Source organism: Neofelis nebulosa, chromosome 2, assembly GCF_028018385.1.
Source record: "Neofelis nebulosa isolate mNeoNeb1 chromosome 2, mNeoNeb1.pri, whole genome shotgun sequence".
NCBI lineage: Eukaryota > Metazoa > Chordata > Mammalia > Carnivora > Felidae > Neofelis > Neofelis nebulosa.
In genome coordinates, this window is record NC_080783.1 from 180850066 (window position 1) to 180868624 (window position 18559).

At 36.6% G+C, this 18559-nt stretch overlaps 1 protein-coding gene across 8 annotated transcripts in view; it reads right to left on the reverse strand.

Moving 5' to 3' along the window:
• The window catches only part of OSBPL9 (oxysterol binding protein like 9), a 195920-nt gene that overhangs the window by 148421 nt on the left and 28940 nt on the right, over window positions 1-18559 (reverse strand). For all 8 annotated transcript variants that reach the window (XM_058696078.1, XM_058696075.1, XM_058696057.1 and 5 more), the window contains exon 2: window positions 4562-4612. In XM_058696078.1, the coding sequence (XP_058552061.1) occupies window positions 4562-4612 (51 nt within the window). The remainder of the gene's footprint in view (window positions 1-4561; window positions 4613-18559) is intronic.

Below are 18559 nucleotides of genomic sequence, written 5' to 3' on the forward strand. Positions count from 1 at the left end.
AATAAAACGATGTAAAGTATGACATCAAAAACATAAAACATGGTGGAAGGGTAACAAAAATGTAGAGTTTTTATAAGTTGTTATTGACTTAAAATATGCTGTTATATATAAAGGCTGTTATTTGTGAACCCCATGGCCAACTGCAAAGCAAAAACCTATAATGAAAAAGTAATCTAAACATAATTACTAAAGAAAGACATGAAACCACAAGGGTAGAGAGCAACAGAAAAGAACAGAGAGGAACTACAAAAACAACCAGAAAACAAATAACAAAACGGTTATAAATACATACTTATCAATGATTACTTTAAATGTAAATGAACTAAATTCCCAATCAAAAGACAAAGAGTGGCAGAATGGGCTAAAGAACAAACACACACACACAAAAACAACAACTAGACTCCTTTATATGTCACCTGAAAGAGACTCACTTCAGATCAAAGGACACATGCAGACTGAAACTGAAAGGACAGAAAAAGATATTCTGTACAAATGAAAATCAAAAGAAAACTTGTTTAGCTATCCTTATATCAGACAAAATAGACTTTAAAACAAAGACTGTAATAAAAGACAAAGAAAAGTATTACATAATGATAAATGGGTCAATCCAAAATAGGATATAACATTTGTAAATATTTATGCACCCAACATAGGAGAACCAAAATATATAAAACAAATATTAACAAATCTAAAGGAAGAAATTGATAACAATACAATAATAGTAGGGGACTTCAATATATTTTCATTAATGGATCAACCAGACAGAAAATCAATACAGAAACACTGGCCTTAAAAGACACATTCAGCCAAATGGACTTAATAGATAAATAACAGAACATTCCATTCAAAAGCAGCAAAATACACATTCTCCTTAAGTGCACATGCAACATTCTCCAGGATAGATCCCATTAGGCCACAAAACAAGTCTCAATACATTTAAGAAGACTGACATCATATAAAGCATCTTCTCTGAACACAATCATATGAAACTAGAAATCAACTTGCAACATTGTGATTTATGAGAAATATATTTTGGTCTTCTGTATAACCAAATACATATTTCTCATAAATCACAATGTTGCAAGTGATTTATAAGAAATTTATAAGAAATATATATTTGGTTATTCAGAAGACCAAAATATATTTCTCATATATATTTATCTTCTTCTATAGTTTCTGACTTACAGCTCCCAAAACCTTTGGATTTTCCTAGGTATTGAGAATGTACAGTGTCTTTTGTTAACAAGGCAAATTTTAGAACCCACATAAGGATGCGGGCTTGTTGGCAGGAGGACCAATCATGTGATTAAACAGTTGGAACTTGTAGTTGACCCCACCTCCAACCATGGAGAGGAGAGAGGTTGGAGGCTGAATCAGCCAATGGCCAAAGACTTAGTCAATCATGACTATGCACTGAAGCTTCCATAAAAACCCAAAAGGACTGGGTTCAGAGAGCTTCCAGGTTAGTGAACACATGGAGATGGGGGCAGTGGCAGGCCTGAAGAGGGCATGGAAGCCCCATACCCTTTATCCTTATCTTGTCTTATATCTCTTTATCTGGCTGCTGATTTATATCCTTTAGTAAACTGGTAAACATGTTTCCCTGAGTTCTGAGTTGCTCTAGAAAATCAATCTTAAATTAATTAAGGAGGAGGCTGTTGGAACCTCCAATCTGTAGCTGGTCCGTCAAAACACAGGTAATAGCCTGGGGCTTACAATTAGTATTTGAAGTAAAGGGTGGAGGGTGGGCTTGCAGAACTGAACCCTTAACCTGTGAGCATTTTTCAGGCACATCGATCAATGGAACAGAATAGAGAGCCCAGAAATAAGCCCACACATCTATGGTCAGTTAATTTATGACAAAGGAGCCAAGAACATACAATGAGAAAAGAAAAGTCTCTTTAATAAATGGTGCTGGGAAAACTGGACAATGAAACGCAGAAGAATGAAAATGGACCATTTTCTTACACTGCACACAAAAATTAACTCAAATTGATTAAAGACTTGAACATAAGACCTGAAACCATAAAACTTGAGGAAAACATAAGTGGTAAGCTCCTTGACATTGTTCTGACTCCAAAAGCAAAGGCAACAAGAGCAAAAATAAACAAGTGGGATGACATCAAACTAAAATTCTGCCTTGCAAAGGAAATCATCAACAAAATGAGAATGCAACTTATTACACGGGAAAAAAGATTTGCAAGTCACCTACCAATAAGAAGTTAAAATCCACAATGTATAAAGAACTCATACACTCAATAGCAAAAAAACCCAAACAACCCAATTTAAAAATGGGCAGAGGATGTGCCCATTTAGACACATTATTCCAAAGAAGACATAAGGTGGCCAACAGGCACATGAGAAGGTGTTCAACATCACTGATTATCAGGGAAATACAAACAAAAAACATGAGATAGCACCTCATACCTATTAAAACGACTTATCAAAAAGACAAGAAATAACAAGTGTTGTAGAGAACATGGAGAAAAGGAAACCTTGTACACTGTTAGTGGGGATGTAAATTGGTACAGCCACTGTGGAAAACAGTACAGTGGTTCCTCAAAAAATTAAATAGAACTATCATATATATGATCCAGCTATTCAACTTCTGGGTATTTATTCAAAGAAAGCCAATGAACAAACAAAACAAAACTCATGGCTACAGAGAACAGGTCATCAGAGGGGAAGAGGGTTGGAAGGTACAAAATGGGTGAAGGAAGTCAACTGCATGGTGATAGATGGTAACAAGATTACTGTAATCATTTTGTAGTGTATACAAATATCAAATTATTATATTGTATACCTGAAAGTAATATAATGCTATAAACCAATTTTACCTCAATAAGAAAGAAAATGAAGGGAAATTTCATAATTGTTTTTATGAAGCAAATAAAAAAAAGGGACAAGAAATAATAATAATAATAATAATAAATAATAAATAAATAAGTTTATGAAGCAATAAAAAAAAAAGGGACAAGAAATCTTGGTAAAGATGTGGAGAAAACATAACTCTCATGTAATGTTGGTAGAAATGTAAATTGGTGCAGCCGCTACAGAAAAAAAGTATGAGGTTCCTCCAAAATTAATGAGAACTACCGTATGACCCAGCAATTATACTTCTATGTATTTATCTGAAGACCATGAAAACACTAATTTAAAAAGATATATGCACCCCATGTTCACGGCAGCATTATATATAACAGCAAAGATATGAAAATTACTTAAGTATCCACTGGTGGATGAATAAAGAAATTGTGTTATATATATTTCTTTATATATCTGTATGTGTATACACACACACACACACACACACTGGAGCATTATTCAACCATAAAAATGAATGAAATCCAGTCATTTGCAACATGAAGTGACCATGAGGCTGTTATGACACGTGAAACAAGTCAGATAAAGAAAAACAAATACTGTCTGATCTCTCTTACATGTGGAATCCTAAAACAACAACAACAACAATAAAACACACACCAAGTTCACAGATACAACGAACAGACTGGTAGTTGCCAGAAGCTGGGGGTGGAGTAGGAGAAAAGTTCACTGTTTTTGTTTTTCTTTAGTTTCAATAAATTGAAGGGAAAAAAAAAGAATTTGGTTTCTTTAGTTATTTCCCATTTCTGCCAATTAGCTACTGCTAATAAAGACAGTATGTTTACCAAATATATTCACATCTTCAAAAGTAAACATGCAGAAAAAAGATGGCAGAGAGAAAGCAACAGGCGTCTGAGGAAGAAAAGACTACTAGAAGCTGATTTACTCAGTTATGATAAAGGTAGGCTCATCTTTAGATGTAATGGAGTACTAGAAATTATATCCCCAACCAAGTACTCTTTCTTGCATTTAGCAATTTGGATAATGATGGAAACTCCAGTAAGGTAGCCACTAGCCATATGGGGTTACTGGGCACCTGATATGCAGCTAGTCTGAACTGAGATATGCCATATGTGTAAAGGACACACTAGATTTTGAAGACTTAATATGAAAAAAAAATGTAAAACATCTCATTAATAATTTTTATTGATTACATGTTGAAATAATAACATTCTGGATATACTGGCCCAAACAAAATACATTATTAAAATTAACTTCACCTATTTGTTTTTCCTTTTTAGATGTGGCTACAACAAAATTTTAAGTTATATATACAGCTCACATTATATTTCTACTGGATGTCACTGCTACTTAGACCCTTATTAAATAGTGTTGAATAGGTTAAAAAAAAAAAAAAAGCAACTATAAGTGGGGATTTTCAGAGTTATTTCTACTCTTTGCTCTACTACCAATACTACAATTCATTTAATTTCTTGTCTCTGACTATAAAAATAGAGGTTAAAGAAAAAAAAAATCAGTTGCTGCATTAGTCATGAATACAACATTAAATCAATGACCAAAAAACTGAGTTCTACTCCTGGTTCTGGCACTCATTTTTTTCTCTCTGAGCTTTAGTTGCCTGTCCCAACAATTAGTGAGAAAACTAAATTTAACTTCCATGATCCATCAAATTTTTTTTTCATCAAAATTGGTTTCCATAAAATGAAAAAATACTCACTCTGAGTCTCACACATCCTCTGCGAGAGCCTCTCATCATTTTGTCCTTGGACTAAAAGAAAAACAAAAACATCCAATGAATAAAAGATTAATAGACTGTTTATAGAATCATCTGGGGATAAAGAGAAAAAAATTATAGTAGTAATATCCCTCCCTTCTCCCTATCCCCCTGCAACCCCCAAAATCATTAAGGATAGGAATTAGTTTCAAATGAATATGTTTTAAAGTGGCAGTGAGGATGCTGGTGCACCACTGGTAGAAATGTAAACTGGTGCACCCACTATAGAAAACAGTATTGGAGGTTCCTCAAAAAACTAAAAATACAAATACCATACGATCCAGTAATCCCACTTCTGGGTATTTATCCAAAGAAAACAAAAACACTGATTTGAAAGATACATGCACCCCTATGTTTACGGCATTATGTACAACTCCCAAGAAATTGAAGCAGCCTAAGTATGTATCAATAGATGAATAGGTAAAGAAGATATAGTGTGTGTGTGCGTGTACGTGCGCACACACACGCACACACACACGAACACACAGTGGCGTATTACTCAGTCATAACAAAGAATGAAATCTTGCCATTTGTGACAACGTGGGTTGGCCTATGGGGTATTATGCTAAGTGAAATAAGTCAGACAGAGAAAGATAAATACCATACAACTTCATCTATACGTAAAATATAAAAAAACACAAACAGAAACAGACTCATAAATACAGAGAACTAGTGGTTGCCACAGGGGAAGAGGTAGGGGGATGGGCAAAATAGGTGAAAAGGATTAAGAGGTATAAACTTCCAGTTATAAAGTAAGTAAATCATGGGGATGAAAAGCACAGCATAGAGAACATAGTCAGTAATGTCATAATAACTTTGTATGGTGACAGATGGTAACTATACTTGCGGTAAGCAGTGAGTAATGTATATAAATGTTGAATCACTGTGTTGTACACCTGAAACTAATATAATATTGAATGCCAACTATAAAAAAATAAAATGAAAACCTTTTATAGTCTATACAAATAAACCTAACCATAGAACTTTATGTGTGCCTTTAATGTAGCATATATTACACTATAATTTTCATTCCTCCTCATGCCCCTTGACTCTCACTCAGTGTTTCTCATATTTTAATGACTTTGAGAAACACCTAGAAGGCTAAGAATCACCCAAAGGTTTAAGATTCACTCCCAGATGATAACTCAGGCAGATAGAGAACCACATTTTGAGAAACATTGCTTTATCTCTTTTCAATTCCCCAAATGATTCACATTTGGGCATATCTCAGATTTGCCTCTGAGATATCTCATCCAGTGTTCCTCAGTTTGGAATATACTTGACCCTGATTTTCTGCCTTTCTGTCACTCATCAAGCACTTTTCCTTACCTCTGATTTGGATTCCTATCCTGGTTCTCAGAGTCTCCCGTATATTTCCCTGTCATCGCATGCACCCTGTGCTATAATGGCTAGTTTACTTGTCTAAGTCACCCACAAGACTGCATATTCCTTAGAACAGTAGGAATTGTATCTGATTTATGCTCCAGAACAGTGTCTGCCACACATTAGATGCTCAAAAAATATTTACTAATGAAATACTGCTTACTTTTTAAGTCTCCCTTACTAGACTGAGCTGAGCAAAGGCTATATTCTGCATAATAAGCCTTGTGTTGATATTCAGTAAATATTCCTAAAATTAAATTTAGTCATGAGCAATAAAGTGAAACCTCAAATAATCAAAGTTTTAAGAAGATTTAACACCTCCACAACTGAAATTTTTCTGTACTCCCCTATGCAAGAGAGAAGTAAAACAAGACAATATCATAAAACTATGTTTTAAAGAAAACTGTTCCACTTTAAGCCACAGATGCCCCACATCCAATGTACTGAGCCACAGGCAAACTTCCAGCTATAAGATGACTATAAAGGATTTAACATACAACATGGTTACTATAGTTAACAATACTATATTGCATACTTAAAAGTTACTAGTAAAGCAGATCTTAAAAGTCCTCACCCCCCCACACACACACAAAGGTTAACTATGTGAGGTGATAGATTATGTTAACTAACCTTACTGTAGTTATCATTTTGCAATATATACATATATCAAATCATCACACTGTACACCTTAAACTTATACAATATTATAGTCAATTATATCTCAATAAAGCTGGAAAAAATAAATATTTCTTGGGGATATCTGCATGTCTGTACATAAAGATCTGCTTTATCCCTTTCATTGCCTACAGTACTTTCTATGAACATAGCCTATTTTTTCATTGATTCTAAACTTATGAATGTAACAATATCACAATGATAAATCAAAGTTGACTCTCTTCAAAAAAAAAAGTACTGAGCCATAGGAATTCACGTTCAAAAATGATTATTAAAGTATAGAAGACAGCCTTCTTTTATGCTACTTAAAATACAAGAAAGACTCATATATTTTATTTAAAAAAAATTCAATACCAGGCACAGGTGTAAGAGTTCTTTGCTAATAATACAGTTAGCAAAAACACAGTTAACAAAAACATTCCCTAAACAAAAACCTTTACCATACCCTAGACTTATTTTCAAAAGTGTCAAGACAAACACAAAAATAATAATTAGGTTTGAAAATACTCAGTGAGAAATAGAATACAACTCAAGGTAAGAACCAACACATTCATCCTCAATTACTCTCCCACTTTAAAAAATATAATTATAGTAAACAGGAAAAGACTAAGACAGGCCCCAATGATGGTATCACCGTTAGGGTTATGAATTAGTAAACACTGAAAGAAATAAGTGAAAATAATTAAAACAAATGTAACTAGAAACAATCAGACAAATCCAGAATGTGAAACATCCTACAAAATAATTGGCCTAGACTCTTTAAAAATGCCCAAAAAAGGGGAACCTGGGTGTCTCAGCTGGTTAAGCATCTAACTTTGGCTGAGGTCATGATCTCACGGTTTGTGGGTTTGAGCCCCACATCAGGATCTCTGTTGTCAGCACAGAGCCTGCTTCGGATCCTCTGTCCCCTCTCTCTCTGCCCCTCCTTCCCTCCCTCCCTCCTTTCCTCTCTCTCCCTCTCTCAAAAATAAACATTAAAAATAAATAAAAACTTAAAATGTCCAAAAAAAAAAAAAAGACTAGCATGTAAATAATTGCAATACAATAAAAAATAAATTACATGAATACAGGCACAAAGTGATGTGAGCTACAGAAGGCTCCCTGCCATGAAAAAAGATTACGGAAGGCAATACTGAAGGTTTCAGGTTTCAATCTGGGACTTAAAAAAAAAAAAAAAAAAAAAAAGATTCTAATAAAAAGAGAGGAGAGGTAGAAAGAAAAAGGCATTCCAATCCAAGGAAACAACACCAGCAAAGGCACAGTTACAGAAAACTCTACACACAAACTATTCATAAGAGAGTAGACTTACAGACCCAAGCACAGAGTGCAGAGGAACAGGGAAAAAGACAAGACTGAAAAAGAGATATTCCCCAATATTCATCCATTCTCCTCTTCTTCCTTTCAGTAATAAAACTTTCCACCCCAAGTTTTAACTGAACACATGGCTTTCCTGTTGGATATTACACTTCCAGCCTCCCTTTCAGGTAGATACAGGCTATTTATCTATATAATGTCCAGTGGGCTATGAATGGAAGCAATGTCTGTAACACATAATGCCTTTATTTTTACGTGTGAGAGAAAAAGCAAGCATGAGTGGGTTAGGGGCAGAAGGAGAGAGAATACCAAGTAAGCTCCATGGCCAGTGCAGAGCCCCATGGGAAGCTCGATCTTAGGACAGTGACCTGAGGTGAAGTAAGAGTCAGATGCTTAGGGGCGCCTGGGTGGCTCAGTCGGTTGAGTGTCCGACTTTGGCTCAGGTCATGATCTCATGGCTCATGAGTTCGAGCCCCACGTCGGGCCCTGTGCTGATAGCTCAGAGCCCGGAGCCCAGAGCCCAGAGCCCAAAGCCTGCTTCTGCTCCTGTCTCCCTCTCTCTCTGCCTCTCCTCCACTCAACACTCTGTCTCTCTCTCTCTCAAAAATAAATAAACATTAAAAAAAAAAAAAAAAAAAAGAGTCAGACACTTAACCAATTGAGCCAGCCAGGTGCCCCTACATTGTGCTTTTAAAAGAAAACTGCTTACAGGGCTCCTGGCTGGCTCAGTCAGAATAGCATGTGACTCTTGATCTTGGGGTCATGAGTTTGAGCTCATGTTGGGTGTAGAGGTTACTAAAAAAATAAATAAATAAACTTTAAAAAAAAAAAAAAGAAAGAAAGAAATGCTTAAAAACCCATTTTTCTCAAGCGCACACGGAACATTCTCCAGGACAGACCACATGGTAGGCCATAAAACAAGCCTCAATAAATTTAAAAGGATGGAAACAATACAAAGCATGTTCTTTAATCATGATGTGTTAAAAGCAGAGCTCAATAACATTGGGAAATTCACAACTATGTGGAAATTAAATGATACTCTTCTAAATAATGAATGGGTCAAAGAAAAAAATCAGAAGGGAAATTAGAAAATATTTGCGATGTGAAATGAAAACAACATACCAATACTTATAGGAGATAGTGAAAGCAGTTCTTAGTGAGAAATTTATAACTGTAAAAGTCTACATTAAAAAAGAAAGATCTGAAATCAAGAACCTAACTTTTTACCTTAAGTAATAACACAAAGTAGAGCAAATAAATCTAAAGCAAGCAGAAGAAAGGAAATAATAAAGGTCACAGCAGAAATAAATGAAATTAGAAAATAGAAAAACCACAGAGAAAAATCAATGAAACCAAACACTGGTTCCTTGAAAAGATCAACAAAATGGGACAATTTAGCTTTACTAACCAAGAAAAAAAGATTAACATTACTAAAATCAGGAATAAAAGAGGAGACATTATTAACAACCTTACAGAAACAAAAAGGAGTCTGACTAAAGAAGACAAAAAAATCTGAATAGACCTATATAACAAGAGATTGAACTAGTAATCAAAACACTTATCACAAAGAAAAGCCTTAGGCCCAGGTGGCTTCACTGAAAAATTCAATCAAATGTTTAAGGAACTAACAACCTTTCATACCCTTCCAAAATTTCAGAATGAACACTTTCCAACTTTTTCTATGAGTCTAGTGTTATTCTGATACCAAAACCAGACAAAGCTGTCACAAAAAAAGACCAACACCTACTGTGAATAAAGATGCAAAAATCCTTAGCCAAAATACTAGCAAACCAATCCCAGCAACATGCAAAAAGGATTATACAGCAAAATTATTATGGTCTAAATTTGTGTCTCCACCCCTCAAATTCATATGTTGAAATCCTAACCCTCATGATGATGGTATCAGGAAGTAGAACCTTTGGAATAGCCCTCATGAATGGAATTAGTGCCCTTATTTTTAAAAAAAAGCCTAGAAGAGCTCCCTTGCCCTTCCACAATGTGAGGTTACAGTGAAAAACAATGGTCATCTAAGAAGCAGGTCCTCATCAGACATTGAATCTACCACTGCCTTGATCTTGGACTTCCCGGCCTCCAGAACTGTGAGAAAAAATTTCTGTTGTTTATAATCTAACCAGTTCATGGTATTTTTGTTGTAGCAACCCAAACATACTAAGACAGTGACCAAGTGGGATTCATTCCAGGAATGCAAGGTTGGGTCAACATATAAAAATCATAATATGCTGTATTAATAAAATAAAGAACAAAAGTCACATGATCATCTCAAAAACAGGAAAACCACTTGACAAAATCCAACATTCTTTCATGATAAAACCACTCAACACTCTAGGAATGGAAAGTTACTTCTTCAACTTCATAAAGGGCATCTATGAAAACCCACAGCTAATGTAATAATTACTGGTAATGGACTAAAAGCTTTACACCTAAGAACAGGAACAAGACAAGGATGTCCTCTCTCATCACTTCTATTCAACACTGTACTGCAGGTTCTAGCTGGGAAAATTAGATAAGAAAAAGAAATAAAAGACATCCAGATTGGTAAGGAAGAAATGAAACTATTGGAAGGTGACAGAACCTATATACAGAAAATCCTAAGAAATCCACCAAAAAACTATTGGAGATAATAAATGAGTTCAGCAAATTTTCAGACCACAAGACCAATATATAAAAACCAATTGTGTTTCTATACTCTTGGAACAAAATATCTAAAAATGAAAAACAAACAAACAAACAATTCCAGGTGTGCCTGGGTGGCTCAGTAGGTTAAGCATCTGACTTCAGCTCAGTTCATGATCTCACAGTTTGTGAGTTTGAGTCCCTGCATCAGGCTTTTCACTGACAGAGCAGAGCCTGCCTTGGATCCTCTGTCTCCCTCTCTCTCTGCCCCTCTTCCACTCATATGCTCTCTCTCTCTCTCTCTCTCAAAAAATAAACATTTTAAAAATCCATTTATAATATCAAAAAGAATTAAAATACTTAGTAACAAATTTAATTTTTAGAAATACAAGGCTTATACAATAAAAACTACAAAGTATTGTTGAAAGAAATTAAAGACCTAAATAAATGGAAAGACATCTCATGTTCAAGGAATGGAAGACTTAAAACTGTTACAATGGCAATACTCCCCAGATTGACATAATTCCTATGTGACAGATTTCACATAATCCCTTATCAAAATCCCAGCTGTCTTTTTTGCAGAAATTGATAAACTGATCCCAGAATAGTCAAAACAATCTTCAACAAAACAACAACAAAGTTGGAGAACTCATACTTCTCAATCTCAGAGCAATAAAAAACTAGAGTAACAAAGACAGTAATTAGAACAATGAAATAGAATTGAAAGTGTAGAAATAAACTCACACAGCTATGGTCAACTGATTTTTGACAAGGATGCCAAGATCATCTAATGGGGGAAAGAACAATTTTTCTAACAAAGAATACTGAGACAAATGGATATACCCCTATGCAAAAGAATAAAGATGGACCCCTACCCTATACCATATAAAACCATTATACTTATTAATAATAAGCTAAAACTATGAAACTTTTAGAAGAAAACATAGGTATAATTCTTTGTGACCTTGGATTACACAATGGTTTCTTAGTTATGACACCAAAGACACAAGCAACAAAAGAAAAACAAATTGAACATCAAACTTAAAAAAACACTTATGTGGGGTGCCTGGGTGGCTCAGTCGGTTAAGTGTCTGACTTTTGCTCAGGTCATGATCTCACAGTTTGTGAGTTCAAGCCCCGCCTTGGGCTCTGTGCTGACAGCTCAAAGCCTGAAGCCTGCTTCGGATTCTATGTCTCCCTCTCTCTCTCTCTGCCCCTCCTCTGCTCACATTCTGTTTCTCTCTCTCTCTCAAAAATAAACATTAAACAAAAATTAAAAATAAAAACACTCATGCTTTTCAAAGGACACTATCAAGAAAGTGAAAAAACAAACCACAAAGTGGAAGAAAATATTTACAAATCATACATCTGGTAAGGAACTAGTATCTAGAATATATAAAAAACTTAAAATTCAACAATAAAGATAACCCAACTTAAAAATGAGTAAAGGGGGCGGCACCTGGGTGGCTCAGTCGGTAAAGCATCCAACTTCAGCTCAGGTTGTGATCTTGCAGTTTGTGAGTTCGAGCCCTGTGAGGGGCTCTGTACTGACAGCTCAGAGCCTAGAATCTGCTTCAGATTCTGTATCTCCTCCTCTGTCTGTCCCTCCCATGCTCATGCTCTCTCAATAATAAATAAACGTTAAAAAAAAATGTGTTTTTTTTTTAAATGAGTAAAGGATTTGGATACTTCTCCTAAGAAAACCAAACTAACAAAATAATCTCAGCTGGTGATAAGCTAAGAAAATAAGGCAGGGTAATAATCAGAAAGCTGTTGTGGGAAAGTGGGGTTCTACTTTAACGCAGATTGTTTGGGAAGACTGTTAGAGGGTTCATATCTACACTGAGATTTAAATGAGAAAAGCCATTCAAGTGAAGAATCTGGGGGAAAGTTTCAGGCAGAAGGAAGAGCAGGAAAGGATTCATTAGTAGGCTTGCTCTCCCATTCTCAGCAAGGGCTATTTCAAATTGTCTCCATTCTCCCACCACACACTCTCCCTCAGCACATTTCCACTTGGCTTTCTCACAGGCATTTCAAACCCAACATGTCTGAAACCAACTCACGATTTTCTTTCTCAAATCCTATCTTTCATCCATCCAAAGTCCACCGCCCTACTTCTGTCTCCTAAAAATCTCTCAAATGCTTCTGTTTAATATCATCTCCACTGTAACCGCCCTAATTGAGACCTCCATAATCCATCCCCTATGCTGTATCACCTTCTAACTCCTCTCTCTTTATCTACTCTTCCTCTGCTCTAATCTTTCTCCATACAGTAGCCAGAGGAATCTTTTCAAAATATAAATCTGGGCAGGTCACTACCCTGATTAAAACCAAAATAAACAAGAGGCACCTGGGTGGCTCAGTCGGTTAAGCCTCTGACTCTTGATTTTGGGTCAGGTCATGATCTCATAGTTCCTGGGCTCAAGCCCCACATTGGGCTCCATGCTGACAGTGTGGAGTCTGCTTGGGATTCTCACCTTCTTTCTCTGGCCCTCCCCAACTCACTGTGCTCTCTCTCTCTCTCTCAAGATAAATAATAAATAAACTTAAAAAAATAAAAAAAATAAAAAAAATAAATAAGAAAAAAATATTTCAAGGCTCTACACTGCTCTTAAGATAAAATCCAAATTTCGTAACTTATTCTCCTACAGAGACTGTTTGCCCTGGCCCCAGCCTACCTCTAAAGTCTCCATCATCCCTGCACCCCAGCCACACTGACCTTTCATTACCTGAACCAGCCAAGTGCCTTCCTGCCTTAGGACTTTTATATAGACTGTTCCCATTGCCTGAAGTGCTTTCACTGATCTAGTTTCACTTCGTTAACTGGATAATTCCTATTCATCCCTCAGTTCCCTAAGAAGGCAACCTTTACCTGAAGACCTAGACTAGATTACATAATATTCTCACATAATATTCTTATTTTCCTTCATAGTACTGTGGAGAAAAAACTTCCCTGGATTTCTCAGTGTTGCTGTAAAAAGCCCAAGAGTTCGCCAACATTTCCACCTGCCTTATGAAGTCAGGGATTTGTTGTTTTCCCCATCTGAAAGAATAATAAAACTTCTTCTATTTCCCATAGACAGTTAAAAGGTCAAAGCCTGGAGTAGGTCCCTAGGCTGAGCCCCCAAGGCACCAGGAAGAGGGTACCAAGTATCTCCCTAGGTATTTACATGAAAGAAAGAAAGAAAGAAAGAAAGAAAGAAAGAAAGAAAGAAAGAAAGAAAGAAAGAAAGAAAGAAAGAGAAAGAAAATGAAGCCTCAGAACTGAAAAAGGTCTCTAGTCTGTAAAAACAGAGAGCCACAAGGCTATCTGGCTCCAGGAAAGATTTTACTTGTATACCAAGTTAGATATGCAAGTAAAGGGCTGAAGTTAGGATTTAGGCTTCTTACCTTTCGAAGGCAATCTTTTCAGGAGGGCAGAGGGACAGTTGCCTCTTTACCCTTCAAAAGTAGAGAAAACTCATTTTTCCTCATCTCTCACATACATCTACTTGGCTATATGTGTAGGACAATTGATGTGGCTCTTATGACACTGCCCTAGGGGTAAGGGCTTGGACTAGGGCAGAAGGAAGCCAATACTCTTATGCTTATGAAGTCTGTCTCTCACCCAGAATACCTCATGTGTGTGCAATCAGGATAAAATTAATAAAAAGGAATATTAAAAATATACCAAATATGTAAATAATAATTAACTGAAATTACTTATTTGAAGTTCATCATCCCTGTTAGCCTATAAATTCTAAGAGAATAATCTAATAATACAGTAAAGATTCAAAAACATTTGTTGAATGATAGGAAGGCTGTACATACATGCAGACAGCCATTTTAAGTTTCAATAAATAAAGCCTGTAACCATATATATTATGTCTTAACAGCAAGTACTCTGAAGCTTCTATTATTTTGGTTACATTGTTGAGCAAACTAAAATAAAGCTGTTAAATTAGCTGCCGTAGTACAAATTAAATTTCACAGCTTTTAGTCTGTTACTAAGTCTGTTAAGCCTGCCTCAAAGGAAAAGAACCTCTGTCCTTTATGCTACCATCTTCATATCTGCTTGACACTTAGATATTTATCTTGGCATTGACTGCTGCTCCCAGGAAGTCAAGGAACAAAGCCTAACCCCCACCTGTTTTGATAACAAAACAGTCAGGGATATATAATCAGCACATTCGTAATAAGCCCCTGCTAAGAGGAAATCTAGGCTGTGGTTAAGCAACCAAAAGAAGGTGACTGCAGAATAAAGGACCTTGTAGGGAAAATTACTAAATTAACAAAACCAGAAACAGTTCTCCTTCTCTCACAGAAGTAAGTTTCTTAAAGGGTCACATAGGTGTATCAGAAAGAATTTACACTGCCAAAATTAAATGCACAAACTATTTGAGAATATAACTTGTTTAGGTAGGCTCACTTAATGAGAGGGACACCTGTATCCACAGAGATACTTATCATCTCTTTCACTCCAAACCCACTAACAACCACCACTACTCACCCCTCACACACTCTCCCAATGACCACTTTAGGGAAAATGACAAAAGCCCAGCAGACTAATGAAAAATACATATTATGTTATCTTCCTCCTAGTTAAAAACAAATGGACTTCACTTCACATATAAATCACACTATGTGATTATAATTTCAGCAGTTCATCAGGAAGTTATCAATGAAGACTCCATTAACTGTTAAATAGAAAATAATGTAATTTCAACCTCAAGTTGCTTTTTTTTTTTTTTTTTGAGAGAGAGGGCACAAGTGAGCGAGGGCACAGGGGTGGGGGTGGGGAGTGAGAGAGAGAAGCAGGGCTAACCCAAAGCGGGGCTCGTGCTCACCAGAGTGAGCTCACCCGAAGCATGGCTCAAGCTCACCCACCATGGAACTCAAACTCCCAAACCATGAAATCATGACCAGAGCTGAAGCCAAAGGCTTAGCAACTGAACCATCCAGGCACCCTCACGTTGCTTTAAAATGCTTTGTGGACAGGTCAATAATCACTGAGGGATGCTACTCAATTTTATTTTATTTTATTTTTTTTTTTTTTTTAAAGTTTTTTTTTTTTTTTTTCAACGTTTTTTATTTATTTCTGGGACAGAGAGAGACAGAGCATGAATGGGGGAGGGGCAGAGAGAGAGGGAGACACAGAATCGGAAACAGGCTCCAGGCTCCGAGCCATCAGCCCAGAGCCTGACGCGGGGCTCGAACTCACGGACCGCGAGATCGTGACCTGGCTGAAGTCGGACGCTCAACCGACTGCGCCACCCAGGCGCCCCCTCAATTTTATTTTTAAATAAACCTTCTGATCTATCAGCCTGCAGGGGGAAAGGAAAATTTTTCTTTCATCTGAGAATTACAGAATCTTGCAAAAATTGTTATAAAACATGGGATCTGAAATTAGTTGTGAAATGAGTATTAGGAAACAAACAAAAAGTCCCAAAATCAGAGTGGTGTGACAATAATGACCTGCATTCTCAATTCTTAACTTACAGAGTTGTCTGTCTTGTTCTGTCCATTTCTTAAATCCTTAGGAAAAGGTTATTCTGAGGACACTGAGAATTATGAGCTGAATGTCAAGTCTTAAATCAGCTTAATGTACAATTGCTTCTCAAAAAGAGGTTAACACAATCTAGCAGAGCCTCTTAATTGTTACACACGAGATATATTTTATTACTTTATCTGAACTTCAGTGTACCACATAAAAAACATCTTCTGAAAGGATGGCTACATATATTTCAAAGTAATTTAAATTAAGAACAGCTCAAAATAGTCTCCAGTTAGGCTTCTAAGGTTATAGACACATGAAATCATTATTAAAATGTAAAAAATTCAGGGGTGCCTCGGTGGCTCAATTGGTTAAGCGTCAACTCGGTTCATTATCTCCTGGCTCATGAGTTCGAGCCCCACATCGGGCTCTGTGCTAACAGCTCAGAGCCTGGAACGTGCTTCAGATTCTGTGTCTCCCTCTCTTCCTGCCCCTCCTCCACTCACACTCTGCCTCTCACTCCTTCAAAATAAATAAACATTTTTAAAAAATTAAAAAATAGGGGCGCCTGGGTGGCGCAGTCGGTTAAGCGTCCGACTTCAGCCAGGTCACGATCTCGCGGTCCGTGAGTTCGAGCCCCGCGTCGGGCTCTGGGCTGACGGCTCGGAGCCTGGAGCCTGTTTCCGATTCTGTGTCTCCCTCTCTCTCTGCCCCTCCCCCGTTCATGCTCTGTCTCTCTCTGTCCCGAAAATAAATAAAAAACGTTGAAAAAAAATTTAAAAAAAAAAAAAAATTTAAAAAATAAAGAATAAAACATATAAAATTTGTGGCACCTGAGTGGCTCAGTTGGTTGAACACCCGCCTTAGGCTCAGGTCATGATCTTGCAGTTCATGAGTTCAAGCCCAGAGTAAGGCTCTGTGCTGACAGCTTGGAGCCTGGAGCCTGCTTCAGATTCTGTGTCTCCTTCTCTCTCTGACCCTCCCCCCCCCCCCCACCACAATCTCAAAAAAACATTAAAAAAAATTTTTTTAATAATAAAATGTACAAAATTATTTCAATCTCTCAATCATATATGTGCTTTTTAAAAAAGAAAGGGAAGTACTATTTCTAGCAAAAATTACATTAAGTAAGCATACCCAGAGATATATAATTTACATTACCCTACAAACAGTACACTTTAATGATATACCATGGGCTGTAGAGTGAAAGAGATAAGATTTTGAATTTCTGCCCTGCCAACTTGATAGAAGTGTGACTTTGGCTAAGCGGCAAGTTCCCTAAGCTATTGCTTTCATAGGATCATTACAAGTACTGAGTTAAAACAAATCACTTAGCATAACATCTGGCACAAGATTCATGACCCTTCCTTGCTTCTACCTTAAATATTGCAGGAGATGCACAATCATTTCCTCTGAGCCTAAGCTAACCCTATGCCCTTTAGACCATACTTTCAGGCATGTCTCCTAGCATCAGCTCAGTCCCCTCTATACACACTACACACACACACACACACACACACACACACACACACACACACCTGCTTTAGTAATAATACATAGCCCCTACAAAAATAAGCAACTAAACAAAGCATAATGTTTTCCTCCTTCGTGCTCACACACTTCCTTTGTGGATTCTTTCCCACTCCAGCTTCTATACTCAGGTACAATTTATTATATTCTATTCAATTTATGGCTATTGCTAGTTCACTAGTTATTATAATTGTTACATCTCATTTTCTTGCCAAACAGTGGGTTTGATTATCATTGTATTACTATTATTCCCACCCTATCTTACAGAACTTAATCGATGCCTAGAACCTAGAAGGTATGAGATAAATGTCTGCTAAGTGAATAGCCCCAGCTTCCTCTCCCTGGCATGCCACTCATTCAACAAACATAATTCACTCAAAAGAGGCCCATTCATTCCCAATTTAGTATTCAACAATTCTGAGTAAAACAGGTGAAACTTTTTCCCCATTTCTAATGCCTTTACATCTCTTTTTAAAAATTTTTTTAATGTTTATTTTTTGAGACAGAGAGAGACAGAGACAGAGCACAAGCAAGGGAGGGGCAGACAGGGAGACATAGAATCTGGAGAAGGCTCCAGGCTCCAAGCTGTCAGCACAGAGCCTGACACAGGGCTCAAACCCACGAACCGTGAGATCATGATCTGGGCAGAAGTCGGATGCTTAACCCATTAAACCACCCAGGCACACCCTTTACATCTCTTTTAAACAAATTTTTTACAATTATACTTAAAAATACTACCATAAAACAACTAAAGAGCAATACAAATTTCTAACGTTAGGTAAGCACTAAATCAAAGTACCAAAGTAACCACTTAGTTATATCTTCACTATAACTAGTTAACTGTACCTCCAACAGGACTATAAAGATTAGTGCAGCATATTCCAGCATACACTAACTCAAAAGTATCTTAAGTTTATGAATTAACTAACTCA